Source organism: Heterocephalus glaber, unplaced genomic scaffold (genome assembly GCF_053883595.1).
Source record: "Heterocephalus glaber isolate CG9 unplaced genomic scaffold, H.glaber_assembly_v1.0 deba00001687, whole genome shotgun sequence".
Lineage (NCBI taxonomy): Eukaryota > Metazoa > Chordata > Mammalia > Rodentia > Bathyergidae > Heterocephalus > Heterocephalus glaber.
Window position 1 is genome coordinate 8,008,903 of NW_028258412.1, and position 19,440 is coordinate 8,028,342.

The 19,440-nt window shown below is 52.6% G+C and overlaps 2 protein-coding genes across 13 annotated transcripts in view; one reads left to right on the plus strand and one right to left on the minus strand.

Moving 5' to 3' along the window:
* Positions 1–2,012, plus strand: part of Sfi1 (SFI1 centrin binding protein) — a 79,123-nt gene extending 77,111 nt beyond the window's left edge. The window contains 4 exon segments of the mRNA XM_087198288.1: positions 674–812; positions 935–1,013; positions 1,644–1,816; positions 1,819–2,012. Of these exon segments, the coding sequence (XP_087054414.1) occupies positions 674–812; positions 935–1,013; positions 1,644–1,816; positions 1,819–1,940 (513 nt within the window). The 3' untranslated portion in view covers positions 1,941–2,012.
* Pisd (phosphatidylserine decarboxylase) overlaps positions 2,010–19,440 on the minus strand; it is a 38,131-nt gene continuing 20,700 nt past the window's right edge. For 2 of the 12 annotated variants that reach the window (XM_087198289.1, XM_087198293.1), the window contains 6 exons: positions 7,440–7,605; positions 5,159–5,395; positions 4,796–4,934; positions 4,405–4,548; positions 4,008–4,168; positions 2,010–3,410 (listed from right to left, as the gene is read on the minus strand). In XM_087198289.1, the coding sequence (XP_087054415.1) occupies positions 3,186–3,410; positions 4,008–4,168; positions 4,405–4,548; positions 4,796–4,934; positions 5,159–5,395; positions 7,440–7,605 (1,072 nt within the window). In that variant the 3' untranslated portion in view covers positions 2,010–3,185. Of the gene's footprint in view, positions 3,411–4,007; positions 4,169–4,404; positions 4,549–4,795; positions 4,935–5,158; positions 5,396–7,439; positions 7,606–8,080; positions 8,195–9,143; positions 9,580–13,410; positions 15,445–19,440 lie in introns of those variants that run through there. The other 10 variants (XM_021257244.2, XM_087198290.1, XM_004843502.4 and 7 more) reach the window with 10 other exon arrangements.

Consider the following 19,440-nt stretch of genomic DNA (forward strand, 5'->3'; position numbering starts at 1 on the left):
CAGAGAGCCAGTTGCTTCCTGAGTGTGGCCATGGAGGGCCACCACCACCTGGCTGGAATGGGCTATAGGGTCAGGAGGGTGTTTTTGTTTTTTCTTGCTACTGGGAGTGACAGGAGTGGAGTGGTCATAGAAGGGGCAAGTCCACTCCCCAGGAGAGGAGGGGACATGGGAGGGTGTAGAGAAAGGCTGCAGGTGTGGTGGGACAGGAGGAACAACTGCTTCTGACCATTATTCTCACTGGTAACCAAGCTCACAGGCCATGAGCTCTGAGCAAGGTGGAGGTGAGAGGCTGATTAAGACTTGACACAGGGCCTGGGATTTAGCTCAGTGGTTTCGCCACCTGCTGCGCAGGCACAAGATCTCCAGTTCAATCCCTGGTACCAAAAACAAAGTCTTAACACAGCTGCCGGGGACAGTGCTAATAAGCCCCCTGGCACAGGGGATGGTGCTGTGGAGGTTGTCTGTGGGATTTTGCCAGTGGTGCTGGGTTACTGGGTGAGCTGGTTAGGACGGGAGAACCTGGGATTTCCTGCTCCTACAGCTGGGGGCTCACTCATCCCCTCCCCCTGCAGAGCACAGTGGGCAACAGGCAGTGAGACAGAGGGACAGGGACTTTAGTCCCTTCTCCTCAGGTATCCTGTCTTCCCTTCTAAGCATCCACCTTCCTTTACAGATGTCAGCACAGCCCACCACCCCGGGGCCTAAACCCAAGGTCCCCCCAATTCTGACCTGTGGCCCTGACCCTCATTTGCTCCTGCCTGAGGACTTCACAGGCACCAGGGCCAGGCCTGATCTTAGCTCTGAAGCTGCAAGTGAGTACTTGGGGCCTCACAAGGCACCACTCACCCCAGTCCTGCATCTTGGACTTGATACTCATCCTGGTTCCAGAGGGGAAGATGGTCAAGTTAAGCTCCTCCTTCTCCTGTTGCCACAGGCCACGTGGACCTTGAGGTCGAGCTCGAGGGGATCCAGCAGCAATTACAGCAGTACCAGACCACCAGGAAGGACCTCTGGTGAGGCCTAGAACATGCCCTTGGCCTGTCTACAGGAGCAGATGTGGGCCTAGGAAGGCAGGAGGTTCCATTTCCCTGGGCCTGGCTTACCTGAGGTGGGAGTGAGGTGTAGTGTGTGCTGTGTGGAGCATCCCCTCTGCACTGTGGCAACCTTTACCCTCCTAGTCCTGCTTATTAGGAAGGCCCAAGTTGGCCTCCCCTGGGATGTGGGGCCCTACCTTTGATGGGGGATGATGACACTAAACAATTGGGTCCTCTTGTCTACCCAGTGACTATGATTGTAACACAGGTGAAGTGTATGATTAGGACAGGCCTATACCCTAGCCGTACCCAGTAGTCTGACAGCCATCAACATGTAGTAGTCCTAGAGATTCGGGGCAAAGACTGGTCCCCTCATTCCCAGCTCTGCAAAGAGAGGAGGGGTGATTTCACGTATTTACTGGTGAAGATGGGGAGGCTGGGAGTCACACAAGCCAGGTCCTACATTGTAGGGCAGGGGACCTTCCAGACCTTTCTTCACCCCATCCCCACATGAAAATTAGCTGCTTTGCTTCTCCCTGAGCCAGAGAGACTACTTTAAGGCTCTGCCAAGAACCCAACCTGGCAGGCAGCAGGTGTCCCCACCCTCAGGTCCTGCCAGCGACAAGCAAGCAACTTACGAAAATGGCTGGAGCTGAGCCAGGAGGACCCTAGGGCTGAGGACCAGGATACAGAGCGGCAGATACAGAAAGAGCTGGAGGAGGTAAGACCTCAGGCTATCCCAAGGACAGCTCCCTCGAGTGTGCATCCTTTCCATTCAGCCTGTCCCTCCCCTACCCCCAGGTGGAACTGCAGATCCAGCAGCTGGCCAAGGATCTTCAGGCCCAGCGCCAGCCCATCCATTCCTGCATAGCACGCATCCAGGCCTTACGGCAGGTTCTGTGCTAATGCGTAGACAGGTGCTGTGTTGCAGGGTAGGCTTCAGACCACCTCCAGGAACATAAAATGACGTTACCATGAGTTTTGTGGGTTTTTATTATTTCAAAATGCCTTGCAATTAAATGAATTACTGTTCAGAAATCTCCCGCTTTTCATACAAAAATACTGTGCTACTGATACAGTTGAAAAAGTTCAATGACTCCTCCTGCAGGAGAAATTCACAGCATTCCCAGGATCAACACAAAACCTAGCCTTGTCCCCACCAGTATGCTCCCAAGGCCCTGCATACCTGTCACCTGGGACAGATTTTCCTAGGCACTGACCCACCATCAAGGCTCTTTTGCCTCCAACAGAGCAGCAATCTCCCCCACCCTGTTCCTGAGCTAGGCCCTCACTTGTTGGCTGCCTTATTCATTCTGGCCGCCTCCAAATGGGACAGTAAATGGTTTTGCCTGCTGCAAAGAGGACTCAGCCAGCTCTGGAAAGTCACTCTCAGGGTCTAAAGGTTCACATCATTAGTCATCATCCTCAGAAAACACGGGCAAAGTCCAAGGCAATGCATGCAGCCAAAGATGCAAAGAAGAAAGATTCTGCTTTTGGGCCAGCGATTTAGCTCAGTGGTTCCTCTGCCTGCCCTGCAAGCGCAAGGACAAGAGTTTGATCCCCGGTACCAAAAAAAGAAAAAAATTCTGCTTTTCCAACAAGCAGGGTGAGGCAAGTATGGGAACAAAAGGCAACTGTCATAAGGCCACGTGCTCTGAGGGGAGGGTGGGTCCACAGTCCTTACCAGGGAGGTGCCTTACCATGGGGAGGCCACAGGACAAGGACAGAAAAAGGACACGGGGCTGACAGGAAACTGCCCAGTGATGGGAGGAGCAGCTACAGGGCATGTTTAGCACTTAGCATCTTCAAACAGTATCCGAGACCAGCTGGACACTCAGCCAGGAGATGTGGGGTCTTCAGTTTACACAATATTAAAAAAGATCCACAAGTGACTCAGGTCATTCCCCCTGACATGGTTTCTTTGTAGGGTAGGCCTAGGGCATAACATGGGCTCTGGCTCTCTTATGAAAAGGAGCCAGAACCTTTTGTCTGCATCTCTGGGACAGGCAGGAGCAAATCATTCAGGTCCTACCAAGTGAAGCCCCCCATGGCTCGGTGGTGCTCACCTGGACACCCTCAGGGGCCTTTCTAAAAGACCCTCATGCTCCTGTGTAGAAAGATTCCCTCGGCAGCCACACCCAGAAAGAGGCCCTAGAGGGAGCCTAGAGCCTCCCCAAAGCGGATCTTCTGCCCTGCTTTCAGCCTGAAATTGAAGTCCTTGGGGGCCTCGAAGATGAGCACAATGGTGGAGCCCAGGTTGAACTCGCCCAGGTGCTCACCCTTGCGCATGGGGACACCGTCCTTGTTGGCATGTGTCACAAAGCTGAAGTCATTGTAGGAGCCTTTGCTGTACCTTGGACTGTTGGTGTGCAGGTCCTGGGGGAGGGGAATAGGAGTTAGAAGTAGCTTAGTCTGGGGGCTTAGGCCACGCCTACCTGCATTTGGAGTCCTGTTGCTTGTACCCAGTACCCCCTCAACCAGCTCAGAATGGGTGGTGGGGATAGCATCTGAGGAAGAGAAATCAGATGCAACTCCTTTCCCAGCACCCTCAGCAGCCAGAGGCAGGCGGTCCCAGAATTACACCCAAAAGGCACCAGATTCTTAACTTGTACAAGCCAGCTTTAGGCAAGTGGGCACTTGCTCTGGCCTTCAGTCTGCACAACCCACCCCAAGCTCAGTATTCCTCCTAGTCCCTCCTTACTCTTGCCTTTGATCACAGCGTCTGGCAGAGGCAAGATGCCAAGCAGGGAAGTGAATTCTCAGCTACCTCCAGACAGGAGAGGGGCAGAGGAGAAGGAAGGCCTCAGCTGGCAGGGGCAGCTCCCAGAGCAGCAGCTCAGCACAGCCAGGTTTTTCCAGGATAGAGACCCTTCCAGAACTCACAGGCCCAACAGATCAGGTGCATAGCAGACGGGACAGGTGGACCCAGGAAAACCAGTCTCAGGGCTTTAGCATGGCCTAGGTTCTACTTACCCGGTCAAAGTAGATACGAATAGAGCCCACATTGGTGGCCCCCACAGCTGTTAATGAAAAGAAGCCATGTTTCCAGTCCCCTGACAGGACTACCCGTTCATTGTGGCAAAAAAGCTCTTTGATCCAGCGGGCCATTCCAGGGTTCACTGACATCAAGGAGCCTATGGAGACAAGAAACATGCCATTTGCTGTCCAGAGCCATGGCCCAAAACCCAGAGAGGCTCATGGCCGGTTGCCCTGGTGTCCAAATTCAGAGCTCCCCGGCCCAGCCAGCCTAAAGCTGTCCATTCCTAGCCTCAACCACCCCAGCCTGGAGCCTGGTCCCCTGCCACCAAGACAGTGAGGTCTCTAAAGTCCATGGAGGCAGCTCCTATCCATACGCCATCCCTTGGCCTACCTGGGAAGTGGCGCCGGTGGGAGACAGTCCAGTCAGTGGGGGAGTGGAAGCAGTGGTAGTCCCCAGGGGCTAGGTAGATGACACAATGGTAGAGCTCGTTCCCTTCCTGGGTGACCAACTGGTTTCTGAAGTCACACGAGGAGGCTGTGGGATAGACCAAAAAAGAGCAAGCTCTCAAGCTCTGAGTGCTATCCAGCCCATGTAACATGGTGAGCATCCAGCATGGAGCCTGGACAACCTCTGAGGAAAGTCCCAAGGCTTCCGAGTGCTTCCTGGTCCTACCACCCCAGAGTGCCAGCCTGCCATCCCACAGCCTCCCAGTCTTTCCTCCTTCCCTTCGTCAACCTTTGGTGTCAGTGCCAGCCCCAGCCCTGACTAGGCAATGACCCACCTGGTGGGAAGGGTAGGTCCTCTGTGTAGGTTCGAGGGCCCAGGAATGACTCCAACGAGTAGGTGACCCCCTTCACTTGCTCAACCTCACAGTTCTTCACCTGCCCAAAGTTGAGGATCTTCCCATCCGATGGGCTGATCTGGAAGGGCAAGGAGAGGCTTGATATCAAGACAAGAGGTCCTCCCTCTAGGTGGCCCACACCTTATCTGCCAAGTACTCAGAGCCCCACCTCCCTGGACATGCTGGACAGAGTTGGGAAAGCCACCCATAGGGACTACAGACAGTCGGGACTGCTAGGCTTGGTTCACAAGCACAGGCAAAACTCCCATTTCCAGAAGAACAGAAGCAGGAGGTGGGCCTCACCACACTGTGCAGGCCACAGACAGGCCGGGCCTGTGGCTTTAGTTTGCGCCGGAAGAACTCGCTGAGGTTGCGGTAGTGGTGCAGGTCCTCCACAGCAGCCTCCTTCATGTTCACTCCAAAGGTCCAGATGTATAGGCTGTAGACAGGACGGCGTAGCCAGTGCGGCAGCTCCACCTGGTTGAGGCGACCCCAGGCCCGTGACAGCAAACGTGTTGGCACTGACTTATACAGGGCCACCTGTAGGCCACAGGGCAAGAGGCTGAGTTGGCCGAACTCTGAAGAGCCTGAGTGTAGTTGTCAGCCCAGCCCAGCCCCCAGCACAAGAAAGAAAAACCAACAGAGGCCTAGGTGCCCCAAGCTGCTTTTGTTTTTTTTGTTTTTGTTTTTGGTACCGGGGATCAAACTTGGGACCTTGCGTGCTTGCGAGGCAGGCAGCAGAACCACTGAGCTAAATCCCCAGCCCCCAAGCTGCTTTTGTGATGTGGCTGTTTCTCACTAGGAACCAGACTGCACTTGCCACTCTCATCCTGAGGATTAGATGTTCACACAGATCAGGTCATTTTATTCATTTCATGAAAAGGTCAAAGAGCAACTGCCCTAATACCAGCAGAGGAGATGGGCCCAAACAGTGTTAACTGCTTGAAAAAAGGACATCATAAATGGACCTGGTACTAGCCTGAGAAAGACTGCAGCAGGAGGCAGTGGGCATGCTGTCCTTGGCCTGGGTTGCTCACAACCCAGACCACTCAAGAAAGGAGCAGGAGGCTCCTAGGGGCATGGGACAGGTCTATCTACTGTCCAAAGTGGACACCATCCTTTCTTCACAGAAGCAAGGAGGACATTTTTAGATGCAGATCTGCCATATCCATGTCTTCCGGGCCCAAGATGCCCTGAAGATCTAGCCAGCACTTAGAGGGCTGACATCAAGGAGACTGTGGGGATAAGAAACATGCCACTTGCTGTCCAGAGCTGTGTGTCTACTCCAGGACGGCCCAAGATGCAGAGGGGCTCATGACCTACTGTCTCAGTGTCAGTCCAAATATAGAGCTCCCCAGGCCAGCCAGGCTAAAGCTGTCAACTCCTGGCCTCAATCACCCCAGCCCGGAGCCTGGTCCTCAGACACCAAGAAGCTGGGGCTTCTATGTGAAGCCCATGGAGGCAGCTCCCATTCATAAGGCCAGCAGTAAGGCTGGCCCTCAGAGACATCCTGTACCTGAGCCAGTAAATGAAGCAGCCTGTACCCAGGGCTCTCCCTGGAGACAAGGGGAAGTGCCCTCTGGGGGTCCAGCCTGGAGCACCTGGGGACAGGTACCAGTCCCACTTGGGGTCCCAGAGCTCTCCTGAAGAGCTAGGCAGCCTCTTAAACAACAGGTGCCACTGCCTAGTGGGAACTGCCTCTGACTGGCGCTGCTGCTTGTCTGAACACAACCAAGTACCAACTCCCCAAGATGTACAAGTCATTTCACAACTTTGTATACCACTGTGAGGTACTAAGTTAGTGGCTCACAGAGTATTCTTACATCTTCCAGCTGATGCCTAACCACCTAGAGTGGCCCAGGGCTACTGTGTGACCCTAGGGCAGTGATGGCGAACCCTTTAGAGCTTTCAGTGACAACAGAAAGCTGCAGCACTTGGGTCATAGGTTCACTACCACTGCCCCAGGCCATGCTTGGCAACCAGCTGGCATCTGCTCTAATGTCCAGTGCACCTTAGAGTCAGTCCTTAAGCTCTTGTGATACCCATCCTGGTTCTAAGGGCCCAGAACCAAGGTTTCCTCCTTGGGGTTGGCCTGCCTGGGAGCTGAGGGCAAGAGAGAACCTTCCAGGGACTTGCTAGCTGGATGCTCCCAGGGCAGGCACCTGTGCAGCCTGGTTCCTCAAGGATGTCCTCATACTAAAGGTCTCGTTACTGAACTATTCTCTGGCATCCAGGTATTTGGATTCTTCTCAAAATTGCCTCTAAGCTCTCTTCTGCCTGAACACAGTCACCACTTTCTGATTGCCCAGTCTAAGTTCCTTCCAGAAGCAGAGCCCCCTATGGCACCAGTGAGGAAGGCAAAGAGCAAAGGAGGGACACTGAACACTGAGTCCACATGGACACTAATGTACCTGGCCACAAAAGCTCCCTTGGCCTTCCCAGCCATTAATGCTTCTAACCCAGCCACCCATCAATGAAGCCACTGCCTCTCCTTCTGACTAGTCCCTTTCTTGGTCTCCCCTGTCCCACCCTCAGGCCTGCATAGGGCAGGGTTGGGGCTACTGAGGCCTATATGCACACTTACCCTGCTTACAGGCCGCCATCCAACCCGGCTGAGTGGCCGGAGGGCGCCAAAGGGTAGGAGGTAGTAGAGGACAGTCAGGGGCCAGGAGCGAAGTTTCAGGGCAGGTCTGGACATACAGCTCAGCTGGCCCAGCCTCCGCCGCAGGGCCAGCTGGGGAAAGTGCAACCTGTAGGGCATAAGCCAAGGTCAGGGGCTGGGGTCTTAGAGGAACCCAGGAACACCCCATCTTGACCACTGCCATTCCAGTCCCCACCCTCAGCAAGCTGGCTCTCCAATGGAGTACTAGAGCCCAGTAAGTGCTGCGGCACCCCCTTGTCCCAACCCTATTCTGAGTAAGGGACTTAGCTGACTCATTTCCTAGTCGCTCCTACCTCCCAGCTGGCTGAGGAGAACTGGGAATCGGGGGGGAGGGGGGCAGCAGGACAGAGAAGTTTAGGCCCAAGTCCTGGGCACTTCACAGAGCACCTTCTGAGTATGGGAGAGGCCCGCCCGGCAAGGGCTTTGTGGTCCCAGAACAAGGAAGACAAGGTGGAGGGCCTGGCTTATACCCTCAGCCTCCCATGGCCAGAGAGAGTAGAGAAGATAGCTCTGCCACACAGGTACCAGGACCGGAGTCCAAAGAGCACAGCAATCCACAGTACCATGGTGCTATGACCTGGTCAGTTAGGTGAGTGCTTGCTGAGTCTTGTCCCCATCCCATTGCAGGACCTGAGAAAATCTCTTCATGGGCTCCAGCACTTTTGCTTCCTTCTCTGCTAAATTAAAGGACAGGGCCAGATAAGATCTCAAGGAGTATGCAAACACATGCACACTCACACGTATGCATGCACACTCATACACCCCTGAAGCTATAGCTCTGTCCTACCTGCCTGGTCTTTCTGCAGCAGGACAAGTTCTCTAAAATTCATCCATAGGTTTGTGAGGGGAACGCCCTCCCCAGTCATGCCACCCTGTTCCCCCCACCACCACATAACATGACCCCAGGCTCCTCCTTTCAACAATGTAGGTGGTCCTCTACCCAACTCCCCCAGTGCAAACTGGGGCATTCAGCACAGCCTCAAGCTTCCTGGGAGTTGCAGAAGCTGGGGCCCTGAACAGCAACAAAATCCTCTTGTCACATGCCTAGGCCCTCAAAAATACTCCCAAGGCCTCAGTGTACCCATCAGAAAACTATATTGCCACCCACTCATAGAATGTCCTCAGGCCTCAGCTTTGTATTCTGCAAAATGACTGCATTTAGCTGGACATTCAGGAGAGTCCCCTGCTCCCCAAGTGCTGGGGAAACCAAGGAACAAAGGGGCCTCTTGGCAGAGTTAAAAGCTGAACAAATGGAGAGGGAGCCATCGGCAGCCCTGCAGTCAGATTGCAGAGGAAGGTGGGGTTCTGCTCTGCAGGAGGCTGTATCCCCATGGCTCACCAGATGCCCTGCTTTCCTTCTGTTTCTCTGAGCATCCCAGTCTATTATGTTTTTAAAAGGTTTGGGGAGGTGGCAGGGACCAAGCAAAGACAAACAAATCACTGCTCTCCCTCAGAGGTTTCTCCGCTCTGCTTACTGCAGAATAGCAGAGACCAATCCTAGAAGAGCCACGGCAGCCCCTCTTCTAGGCTGCCTGAAGCAGCAGTCTGGACAGGGAAAAAGGGGACCTGGAAACCCCATCTAAAGGCCAACCTTCCCGCACTGATCCCTCCTTGAGGCCCAAGTACCTGAAGCGGGCTCTCCTACTGAGGGCACTCAGGCCTCCCTCGCCAGGCCCTTCCAGCCTTGTGGGCTGACCCCCAGGCCACCCACTGCTACCTCCACTGCGAAGCCGGTGGACATGAACTCTGACCTTCCGGAGGCTGTGGCGGGGCACGGTAGGGTTAGGACGTGGTGGTGGGCAGCATCTCACCATTTCGCTGCTGCTCGGAGCTCTGGTCCTCGCCGCGCCTCTGACTGACACATCGTAGGCAGGCGCACAGGGAGGCGGCGCAAAGGCTCCTGCGCTCGCTCACTCGCCTTTGTTTTTCCTTCCTTCCTCCCCTTCCCCCCCTTGCTGGAGGATCTCCTGTGCTGTCACTTCTCAAAGGGCACTGATGGCTGGTGCTTCCCGGCTTGACTCAGTCTCTGCTGCTCACAGGACACAGGTTAGGATGGTCAAGGCTATTGCAAACAGACAGGCACTGGTCACACACTTGCTCAGGCTTCCAGCTCAAGTCACCCACTCAGGCTTGCAGCCCAGGGCAGAAGCTCCTACACTCGGCCCACTCTGCTTGGCCACCTGCCTGGTCTCTGCTGCCCCAGGCTGAGCCACAGTGCCCGGCTCATCCACTCCCTTAATTCAGAAGGTGGAAGAGGCCCTGGGGCCACACACTCTAGAGAATGGCAAGGAGGAGAACCAGACATTGCCAGGGCCTCCAGGCGCCAATGGGCTCTGAAAGAACCCAGTGAAAGAAGGTGGGAATCTGAGCCCTGTGCTCCAGGCTAGTGGCCCCTCCCTCACCAGGACCTGACCCATTTTCGATTCAGGTTACAAAGTAGTATCTGAAGAATGAAAGTAGCTGGCTGTCAAACAAGGTACCTTGGTCAGAACCTAGCCATCAGGTCTGTTCCAGCTCTCTTCTAGCCTGAGAGCCCCTGATACCTACCTCTGACCCCATCTTGGCCTCCTCAGAAGCTGTGCACTGGGTAGCCTCAGGAAAATCCAGCCTGGCCCTGGGAAGAGGCTAGTACTGAAGCCAAAACCATTCTGCTCTGCTTTTTCCATCTTTGCTTCAGAAAAGCACTTTGGCTGGGATCCTCCCTGGCCATCCATGTGCAGGAACTATCCTGCCTGGACAAGGCCTTCCCACTGCATAGATAATGGGGAGAAGAACAAATATTCCACAGCTGTTGCTGTCTCAGCCCAGAGCAGTCAAGGTTTCGGTGGTGTGGAGGGGTGGGCTGACACAAGATGACAGGGACGGATGTGGGCTGCTGACATACGCTGTGATTCCTCTCCACCTGGCCTCCAATTGCAGCCACAGTCTGGGAAGGGAGCAGGCGCATATCACTATCTTTGGATGAAGAAATAGCTGCTAGCTAAGGCAGATAGATCCATGGAAGCACCAGCTGGTACTGCTAACACACTGTGACAGAGCAAGAGGTCCCAACTTTAACATCACTATCCATGCAATGATTTGCAAGGATCAGGTTACTCCATTCTGCCTATGTATGGAGTGCACAACCGCCTTCCCTGGCTCCTCAGACTCCCCAGTGGCCAGGGAAACAGACCTGAGGGAGGTTGGGCAGTCAGGATGGACCTGGTGCCTAGCTCCACGGAGGGAGGCTCTTTCTCTGCTCTGCAAAGCACAGACTGGGAGCAGAGGAGCTGAGCTTGCACCAGGATTCTTGGGGAGGGAAGCATGGCCTTGTGGGATGGGACAAGAGGAGGGGACTCTGGGACCCCCAGCCTCGCCAGGTTTTCTTTACTATTCTACCATGTTGGACACTAACTACAATAACACTGAATTATCAAGCAGGAGCCCACAAAACCAGCTTGGCCAAAACATACAGGTTTTCAGAGGAGACTCCTATGGGAACTATGGCACTTCATTCTCTCATGGCCCTGCCTGTCCAGGTTTGGCCCTGCTGAAGACCAGAGGCCTTTGGTGCCATAGATCTGGCAGACTAGATGGCCCACCAGGACTCGATGGCCAGTACTCCTCCTGCCTCCACAGTGGAAGCTCAAGGGGCCCAGCCTAAGGAGCTGCTTCGGTAGAGAGACAGAACTGCCCTGAGAAGCTGGATCACCCAACTGTACTTGCCCACAGGGAAGGCAGGGGCAGGCACAGGTCCTTGTCATTATCACTGTTCTCCCTCTTCTAAAATGGGACACTGAGAGCAAGGTGTCCAGGTTCCCCACAAACACCATCCACAGGCCCTGAAGGCTGAGCACCACCTCAGAGCTGCAGAAAGGAAGGGAAGGAGCCCCTGCAGTCTCTGCCTCATCTCTCAGGCAGAGCTGCTCCTTGGCCAGCAGTGCTTCCAGCCTCCTCATTCAGAGCCTACTTGCCCTCTACCTGTGACAGCCCTTGGACTCAAAGTCAGAGATTTTACCCTCCTTGGCCCTTGAGTACTCAGGCCCTGACTGAGGAACATGCAAAGAGGGGGATGTGAAGTTGGGTGCAGTGGGGACGCTGACATCTTCTTTCCCTTCTGAGAGTCAAGCACATTCTGTGGTGAGTTTCTGTGACCAATGGGACTTTAAAGCTATCCCATGACCTTGGGGCCAGTCACCTAGAACCCAGAACCTAGAGGACTTTGTGGTGGGCAACAATTTGGTCACTCCAATTCTGCCCTTCTTCAACCCTGCCCCAAGAGCTGGGGAAGGCTTGGCAAGTCATAGGTGCTCTCTGGGTCTGTTTCTTCGTCTGGGAAATTTCCCCTTCCCTTGAGGTTCAGACCAAAGCTGCCCAGAAAGCCTCATTTCCACCCTAGTTCCCAGTGCCTCACCTCACTTTCCAAAAAAGCAAATCCACCCTCTGGAAGGGCAGAGGTTTCCTGCCCCTGGGAAGAGGAAAGGTAGGGGCTTAGGTGTGAGTTCTGAAAGGGTTGCCCAAACCACAGGGGCAGTGCTGCCCCTATAAACAGGAAGCAGTGGAACATGTGGGTGAGGGTCAGCTCTTCATGATATGTTGCTGTGGTGGCTCATACCAGAACAGCACAACCTTCCCCCAGTGTCCCCCACTGGGACTCCCACAGAAATGGAGCATTCTAACTGAAGTTGAATGAATGGAAGGCCAGCTGGCCGTTACTATGGGCCTAAATGGGCATGGGTGAGAGCGTGTGGGATCGGGGCATGGGCAGTGTGTAGGGTGTGTACATATGCTCTGTTCCTGACCTGGTTAGCTCTGACTGGTGGATTCCGGTTGGAGGCCAAAGATGGAGCAGCAGGCAGTGAGGATGGGAGTGCCAAGTCAGCCCCTCCTCCCCTCAGCCCCACAACAAGCTCTCCCTGACTACATAGAGCCTTACAGCTCTGGGTGTCCAGCCAGAGATACCCCAAGAATCGACTCCTACCGCCTGGTATAAATCTTCCTGAGTGCCAGGGTCACCCTCCTGAAGCCTAGGCACAAGCTTCTGGTGCCCCAGATCAAATGTCTACTGTCTCTTTCCACGCAGTCCTCACCCCACTCTGCTGGGCTAGGACCACTTCCTCCCCAGCTCCCCCAAGGCAGGGCCACCCAGCAGCTGTACCCAGTGGGGTGACCAACCCCTCCTCCCTCACATTTCCAGGGCTTGGAGTGGATAAAACTTCACAAGTAGGGGAACAGAAAATGCACTCTCCCTTGACAAAATAGTTGAGTCATCCTGGGACCTGTGGGTAAGGGGGGTCACAGAGAGGGACCCAGAGGTGCCTATCATCAAATCAGTGGTCCAGGGGGTTCAGATAAGGGGGTGCGGATGACAGACTAAACTTGACTGGGCCTTTTTCAGTCTCCCAAAGAAAAAGGAAGTTCTGGCACCTGTGGGGAACACTACGGAGATGCTGTGTGCCACCTGCTCCCAGCCCTCAGATGGTGACATGGAGCAAGACAAATCTGGACCTCTGGGTCTCCAGATGAAAAGGACAACTTCCCTCTCCCTCAAGTGCCAGGTCCCCAAGACCCTGAAGCAGCACGGAGGAAAGGCTCACGAGGGAGCCCAGGGCAGCAGGCTGTGCTAGACCAGCACTTCCTGGCATTTGCCTCACTTCCCATCACCGCTGCAAGCAGAGGATGTTACAGAATGAGGAGGAAGTGAGCTCATGCAGCCTGGGTCCTGCGATCTGACGGGACAGGAGATGGCCACAACTTGATCAAAACTGTCCAAATAGGTTCCTCAGGCCCAGAGGGGCCCATCACTCCTAGCTGCCAAGGAGCCAGGACACTCCCACCAGGGTCGGAAGCAGTCCCCCAGCTCGCTAGGGCAGGGCAGGACACCTTCCTGAGAAACTGCCTGCCTGTAAGTCACCTGTGGCTCCTGTGGGTTCACTCACTGGCAGATGAGTCCTACTCCAGCTTGCTTCCGGGCTCTGGCCTCCAACTCGGCCCAACTCAGGCTCAGGCCGGGTCCGGAGTGGTGGGGCCTCAGGTTCCAGCCACTAGGGCCGGGGGCGGGGGCAGGAGAGTGACAGCAGACACCGTTAAAGCAGTTAAAGCCACCGCTCCTTCTGAGCTCCAGCCAGGCCTGGGCAACCCAAGGGCTCCTTTAAGGGGAGGAGCCACGGTCTGGGAAGAGGGGAAATAGGCGGGTAGGGGGCTCAGCCCTCCCAGTCAGGTCAGGGCAACGCCCTGGGAAGGGCGCAGTCCCACAGGCTTCAGCGGAGCGGAGCGGGGCGGGGCCGGCCGCCCCCAGAGGCTGCCTCCCTGTCCTCACCCTTCAGAAGCTGCTGCCTCCCTCACACTTCCCCCTCCAGTTAGCCAGTTAGTCAGAGGTTCCAAGAGCTGCTGACTTCACTGAGGGCTGGCGGCTTCACTGGACTAAGCAAAAAGCCACCTCCAGCAGCCCCTTCTCACCCTGAAAGTTCCTCAGAAGATGTGAAATTCCTTGCTTCTCCCCACAGCCCATCCTGAAGACACAAGGCTGCCCACACCGCTCCCCCGTCCTCTAGGCTAGAATATTGTGGTAGACAAAAGATTCAGACCCCAAAAGAGATGTAGAGCAGTGAACAAAAGCAGTGTTAAACAAGGTTCCGACTGCAGCTCGGAAAACTGCAAGAGCCGGGTGTGGCGGCACACACCTGTAGTCCCAGCATTCTGGAGGCTGAAGCAGGATCACTGTAAATTTGAAGTCAACCTGGGCTACATTGGGAGTTCAGGGCCAGCCTGAACTACAAAGTGAGGCCCTGTCTTAAAACAAAGCAGGTGCGCCCTCTCTCTCCCATGGCCACCACTGCCGCCTCCTTCCTCTGCCGCTCCTTTGTGTGCTCCTTCCATGCAGACCTGCTGTTTGTGAAGAGGCAACTGAGAAAACTCAGGAGCTCGAGATGGCCCAGGAAAAGCCTGAGGAGGGGGTCAAAACTGAGAACAACGACGCACACCTGTAACAGGGTGCCAGGCACATGTCTAGCAAGCACCCTGCAAATTCAGAGATGGAATGGAACAACTTAACATTTTCTAGGGCCAGGGATTTAGCTCAGTTGTTCTGCCGCCTGCCTCACAAGCACAAGGACCCGAGTTCAATCCCCGGTACAAAAAAAAAAAAACATTTTCTAGAGGAAGGGGAAGAAAGTCTGTGGGGATCACTGTTAACCAAAGGCACCTTATTCATGAATATGGAGCCACCTCAGCAATGGTCAGATGGCCTCAGAAGGCTTTTCTTGCTGAGCTACTAAACCACAATTCAACCTAGCTCCTCCTGACCACTGAGTATTCCTTTCTAAAACAACCAACACCTAAAACATGAGAGCTCCTATAAGGCTTGTGAAGAGATGAGACAGGTAGGTGGCCCAGGTGGCCTGGAAGAGGACCCCAGTGATGAGGTACAGCACAGCCCCACACACCTGTCCGCCCCACATGGGTCCAATGCAACCAAGTGCTATGTGACAAGCTACAGACGGGCTACAGCAGCGGGGAGAACACACATCAGGGCCTTCCTCAAGAACTGCCAAGATATTCTACACCTACAGTGCACCTGTGGGAATGGAGAGCCACAGTGAGCCTATTACAGTTCAGCCCCAAGGGGCCTCCGGTTTTGGTACAGGGCTGGCAAATACCTTACATGTAAGCTGCATCTCATGTTCTCTTAGTTGTGCCCACGGCAGACACCACTGATCATCCCCAGCCTTCTCTGAGCTCCAGTGAGACTTCAGACCCCTTCTCACCTCAGAGCTCTTGGCAAACACCATATGAGATAAGATAAAAGGAATTAAACACAGAATGATGTTGACATAGAATCCTAGCACTGCCAAATTCCAGAAATGGGTTTTTTTTTTTGTACTGGGAATCAAACTCAGGGCCTCCAGCTTGCTAGGCAGGTGCTGTGGCACTGAGCTACATTACTAGTCTAATTACAGAAATGTTAAGATCCCAGAAAACCACTCTGATTCCTCCAAAGCCTCCAATAGTTGCAGACTAAGCCTCTCAGATTCCCCTGAATACAGTATGGCACCTAGCTCAAATTGCACAGGGAAAAGGAGGTCTGTGGATCAAAAGCCCTGGTTTTTTATACTCACTCTGCCTTCCATTTGCTGAGGAATCTCAAACTTGGACATTCTGGCTACCAGGTCCGCTTTGTCATTCTAAGCCTCTGATGTTTAGAAAATCCACAAACCAGCCCGCCATTGTTTGGACTAAGATCAGCCCCCACCACACATCTTTTCAGTAGGGAAATGCTCAATAATTAACAATTAACAAATGAATTTCTGGGAAAAAAACACAAAAACCTTCTGGTGAGTTTATTTTATTGAAAGAGGTTCCCTCAGGCCAATGAGTCCTTAATTTCCACTCCTTACAACCATGTGAGACTCCTCTGGGTGGGACTGCCACCTAATGCCACTGGGAGGCTTTGCAAACTCCAAGGCCACTTGGCCACCAGAACCTAGAGATGGAGACTGGGATCTCAGTCATCCATGGGTGCTCTCTGCTAAGTCCCTGCTGGGAAATTTTTAAGCACTCACTGGCCCGAATGGATGCTCTGCACTAGGGGATGTAAATAGCTGAGGGAGAGGGCCAGCAGGTGTCCTCAGATAATGCTCACATGCTGGGGGTCAGCTGGGGCCCTTCGAGGAACACTAGTGAGGGTTAGTATCTCAGACTACCACACAGAACCATAAGCAAGTCATCCTAGAAGTCTCGGCAGGGAGCCCAAACAAGCATGATGCATCCTCAGGAGATCTCCCTCTATATAAGATTCTCCTGGCCCTGTCCAATTTCCCTCTCCTGCTCAGGAATGCTTGTTGGCAGCCACACTGGACCACACAATTTGTAGTATACTCCCTGGCCCATGAAGAGGCCCCCAGCAGCTCCGTAAGGATCTTGCCCAGGCACGAAGGAGGGTACAAGATAAAGAAAAACTGCTGCTGTGTGGAGCAAGACTAGCAGAAAGCTTCCTATAACACTAGGAGCCTCTTGAGTCACCACCCCAGGGTTGCTTCTAGCCCAGGAGTCTGGCCTTGTTTTTAAGTTTCACATCTTCAGCTCTTCACACAAGGACTGCTCAAAGCTCTAGGCAGCTGTTCCCAGGAAGTACAGATACAGAGCTGTACCTGGGCTGAGGAAGGCAGAAGTAAAAGGACTGGAGTGGGGGTCAGGGGCCTGGGGTTTGGCAATGCTACAGTACAGCCTGAGCCACGAGGGAAGTAGTTGCATGTCTCCGAGCCACAGTTCCTCACAAACACAATAAAGGAAGGGTCACCTAGAGATTCTGAGATTTCCTCCTGCCCTAAATTAAGCACATGATTCTCCTGAGGACAGAACTGTCCCTGGTGGCCAGTTCCAACACTGTAAGAAAACTGATCCAGAAATTCAGCTGTTTCCCTGCCAATCTATTTGCCCTCTTGTATTTTCTCAACATCTATTAGACATGAAATAAAATATAGTACTAGATCTCTACCTCCTGGCCATATGGGAGCAGGTATTTACATATACATCATTTTCACTGAATGATTGTATGAGGCAGTTAACAGCCCTGTTCTTGGCCTGTCTTTTGCATGGCTGCTCCCCTACCACTTCAGACCTCCCTCACCACGGGACTCCATGATCAGGCCAAAACCAAACAACCAAACTTGTCTTATTTTTATGCTCAGATGCATGATATGTAGATGATTGGTTTCCTAATTTGGTAATGTACTTCCAAAGTATTCAGAGAAAGATAAAATGTACAGGCTTGGAGATAAAGTAGACATGACAAAACATTAACAACTATTCAACTGAGGTGGTGCATATACAATGAACTCATTCTCTCAGCTCTTCTCCATTTAAAAGTGTCCAAATTTTTAAAAATTAGAAGAATTTTAAGTTCCAGAAAAACATCTAAATTATACTACTGGATACATTTTTAATGTATATGAGTGATTGCGGGGGAGTATGAGAAAACTGTTCTGAATTGTGTCAAAGAGAAAATGTTTATTACAAAAATGTTCTTTGATACCATGTAACAGTGGAAAACAGTGTTTCGTAGGATAGAACTGTGTAAACTAGGCTTTCAGAGATGTTGCCATTCAGCAGAGATATTTAAATGAGTTAGTTGATTTGGAGGAAAGTTGTTTCCAGTTTGTTGGTAGAGAGCAGTAACAAAATTTTTTTTTCAGAAAATAATTTCCTCATAAAAATAAGTATTTTAAAAGTATTTGTATCTAATAGTACAAAATAGAATAAGCATCATAATGCACAGAAAACTTAATGTGACAACATATTAATGAATGAATGATGATTTCAAAAATAATATTACTGGAGAGAAAAACTCAAAAATGATGTTCTACACAGACTCCTGATCTGAGGGAAAACACAAAGAGCTGCTCTCAGTGTACCCCATAGTACCCCTGCAGCTGCTCCACATGGAAGATCAGGTCTGAGCCATAAACTCATTTCCTGTCCACTCAGCCCAGCTGCATTAAATACCCCATGCGTCCAGCCCTGCCTCATGCTGGTGCTGACTGGAGCTCTCCGTGGCTGACAAGGGAAGTCAGCTGACAATCAAGGCTGGCTTTGTAGCCAAAGTCCCTCCTGTCTCCACAGTCACCTCCAAGGGCCAGTGAGTCTTGCAGGAGGAGGAAAAATCCTTGGGACAGAGATGTGACTTACATATGGTAGCCAGAAAACATTTCCATTAGCTTCTTCCTCTGCCCCCCACCTCCCCACACACACACCCCGTTTCCATCAGCCCAGCTTTCCTACCACGGGTGCTTCTGTGAGCTGGTCCAGGAAAGGGGACACACCCAACTCAACATGCTACAGAACACAGGGAGTTTGTTACTAGATTTCATGCTGTGAGGAACTCACCCCGATATTAATAGGAAATCCCAGGAATCACCAAATTGTACAACTATGCACTCTCCTAACACACTCAACACAGAATGTCACACAGTAACTTGAGGTCTGTAGACACTACCAACTAATTAATTAAGTATTAGGTGGGTATGGTGACATATGCTGGTAATCCCAGCACTCTGGGAGGCTGAAGCAGGAGGATCATGAGCAGCTTAGTGGCTGAGACCCTGTCTCAAAATAAAAAATTAGGGCAACTCACTCTAGACTCCTCCTGTTCTCAGGAGCTATTCCTATTCCCCATAACCCTTTCCTACTCTTAACCTCCTTTGTCCTTCGGAATTCATTCTTCAATTTAATGAGACACGAACTCAGCACATTTGATTGAACTGACTGTTGGTTTTCTGCTTGGCAATGTGGTTGGAGTTAATCACATTTTTTGTCTTAGGAGATGTTTTACTAAGGACTACAGACTCACCCTGGGAAAGGTTTTTGTCTTGTCTTTCTGTCCTTGAGATGAGTAGGACTTATTAGTTTTGTGCTGTGCACAGAATCACTCTTCTGTCCCTTTGCTCTGCCCCTGTGAAATAACGCAATTTACCACAACAGTGGTAACCCTAAACACTGAAACAGCTTTCTGGAGACCAAGGTCCACAAGGCAGAGCCAACACAAAGGAACTCTGACTCTGAGCACAGCTCAGACCCAAGAATGTGGGGCCAGTTCCAAGAATCCCTCACCTGCTGATCCCAACAGCAGCCCTGGCGGGGGTGGGAGTAGGGGTGGAGGTGGGGGGTGTCTAGATGGCCATCTCTGCTGCCAAGCCTCTGCCCCATGGAAAACTCACCTTCTACCTGACCTACCTAATTGTAAGAAATGAAGGAAGCATTCACCAAATGCCTAGGTAAGGAGGGAAAGACAGGGAAGGTGGAGAAATGCTTGCTGGCTATGAGGACAGTTGTAGTCAGGATTTTCAAGGGAACAGATTTAATACAGGACACATAATTTATAGGATTATTTTATAATATTCACCCAAAAAGTCAAATGCTGAGGAGTGCAAGAGATCTGTCCACAAAC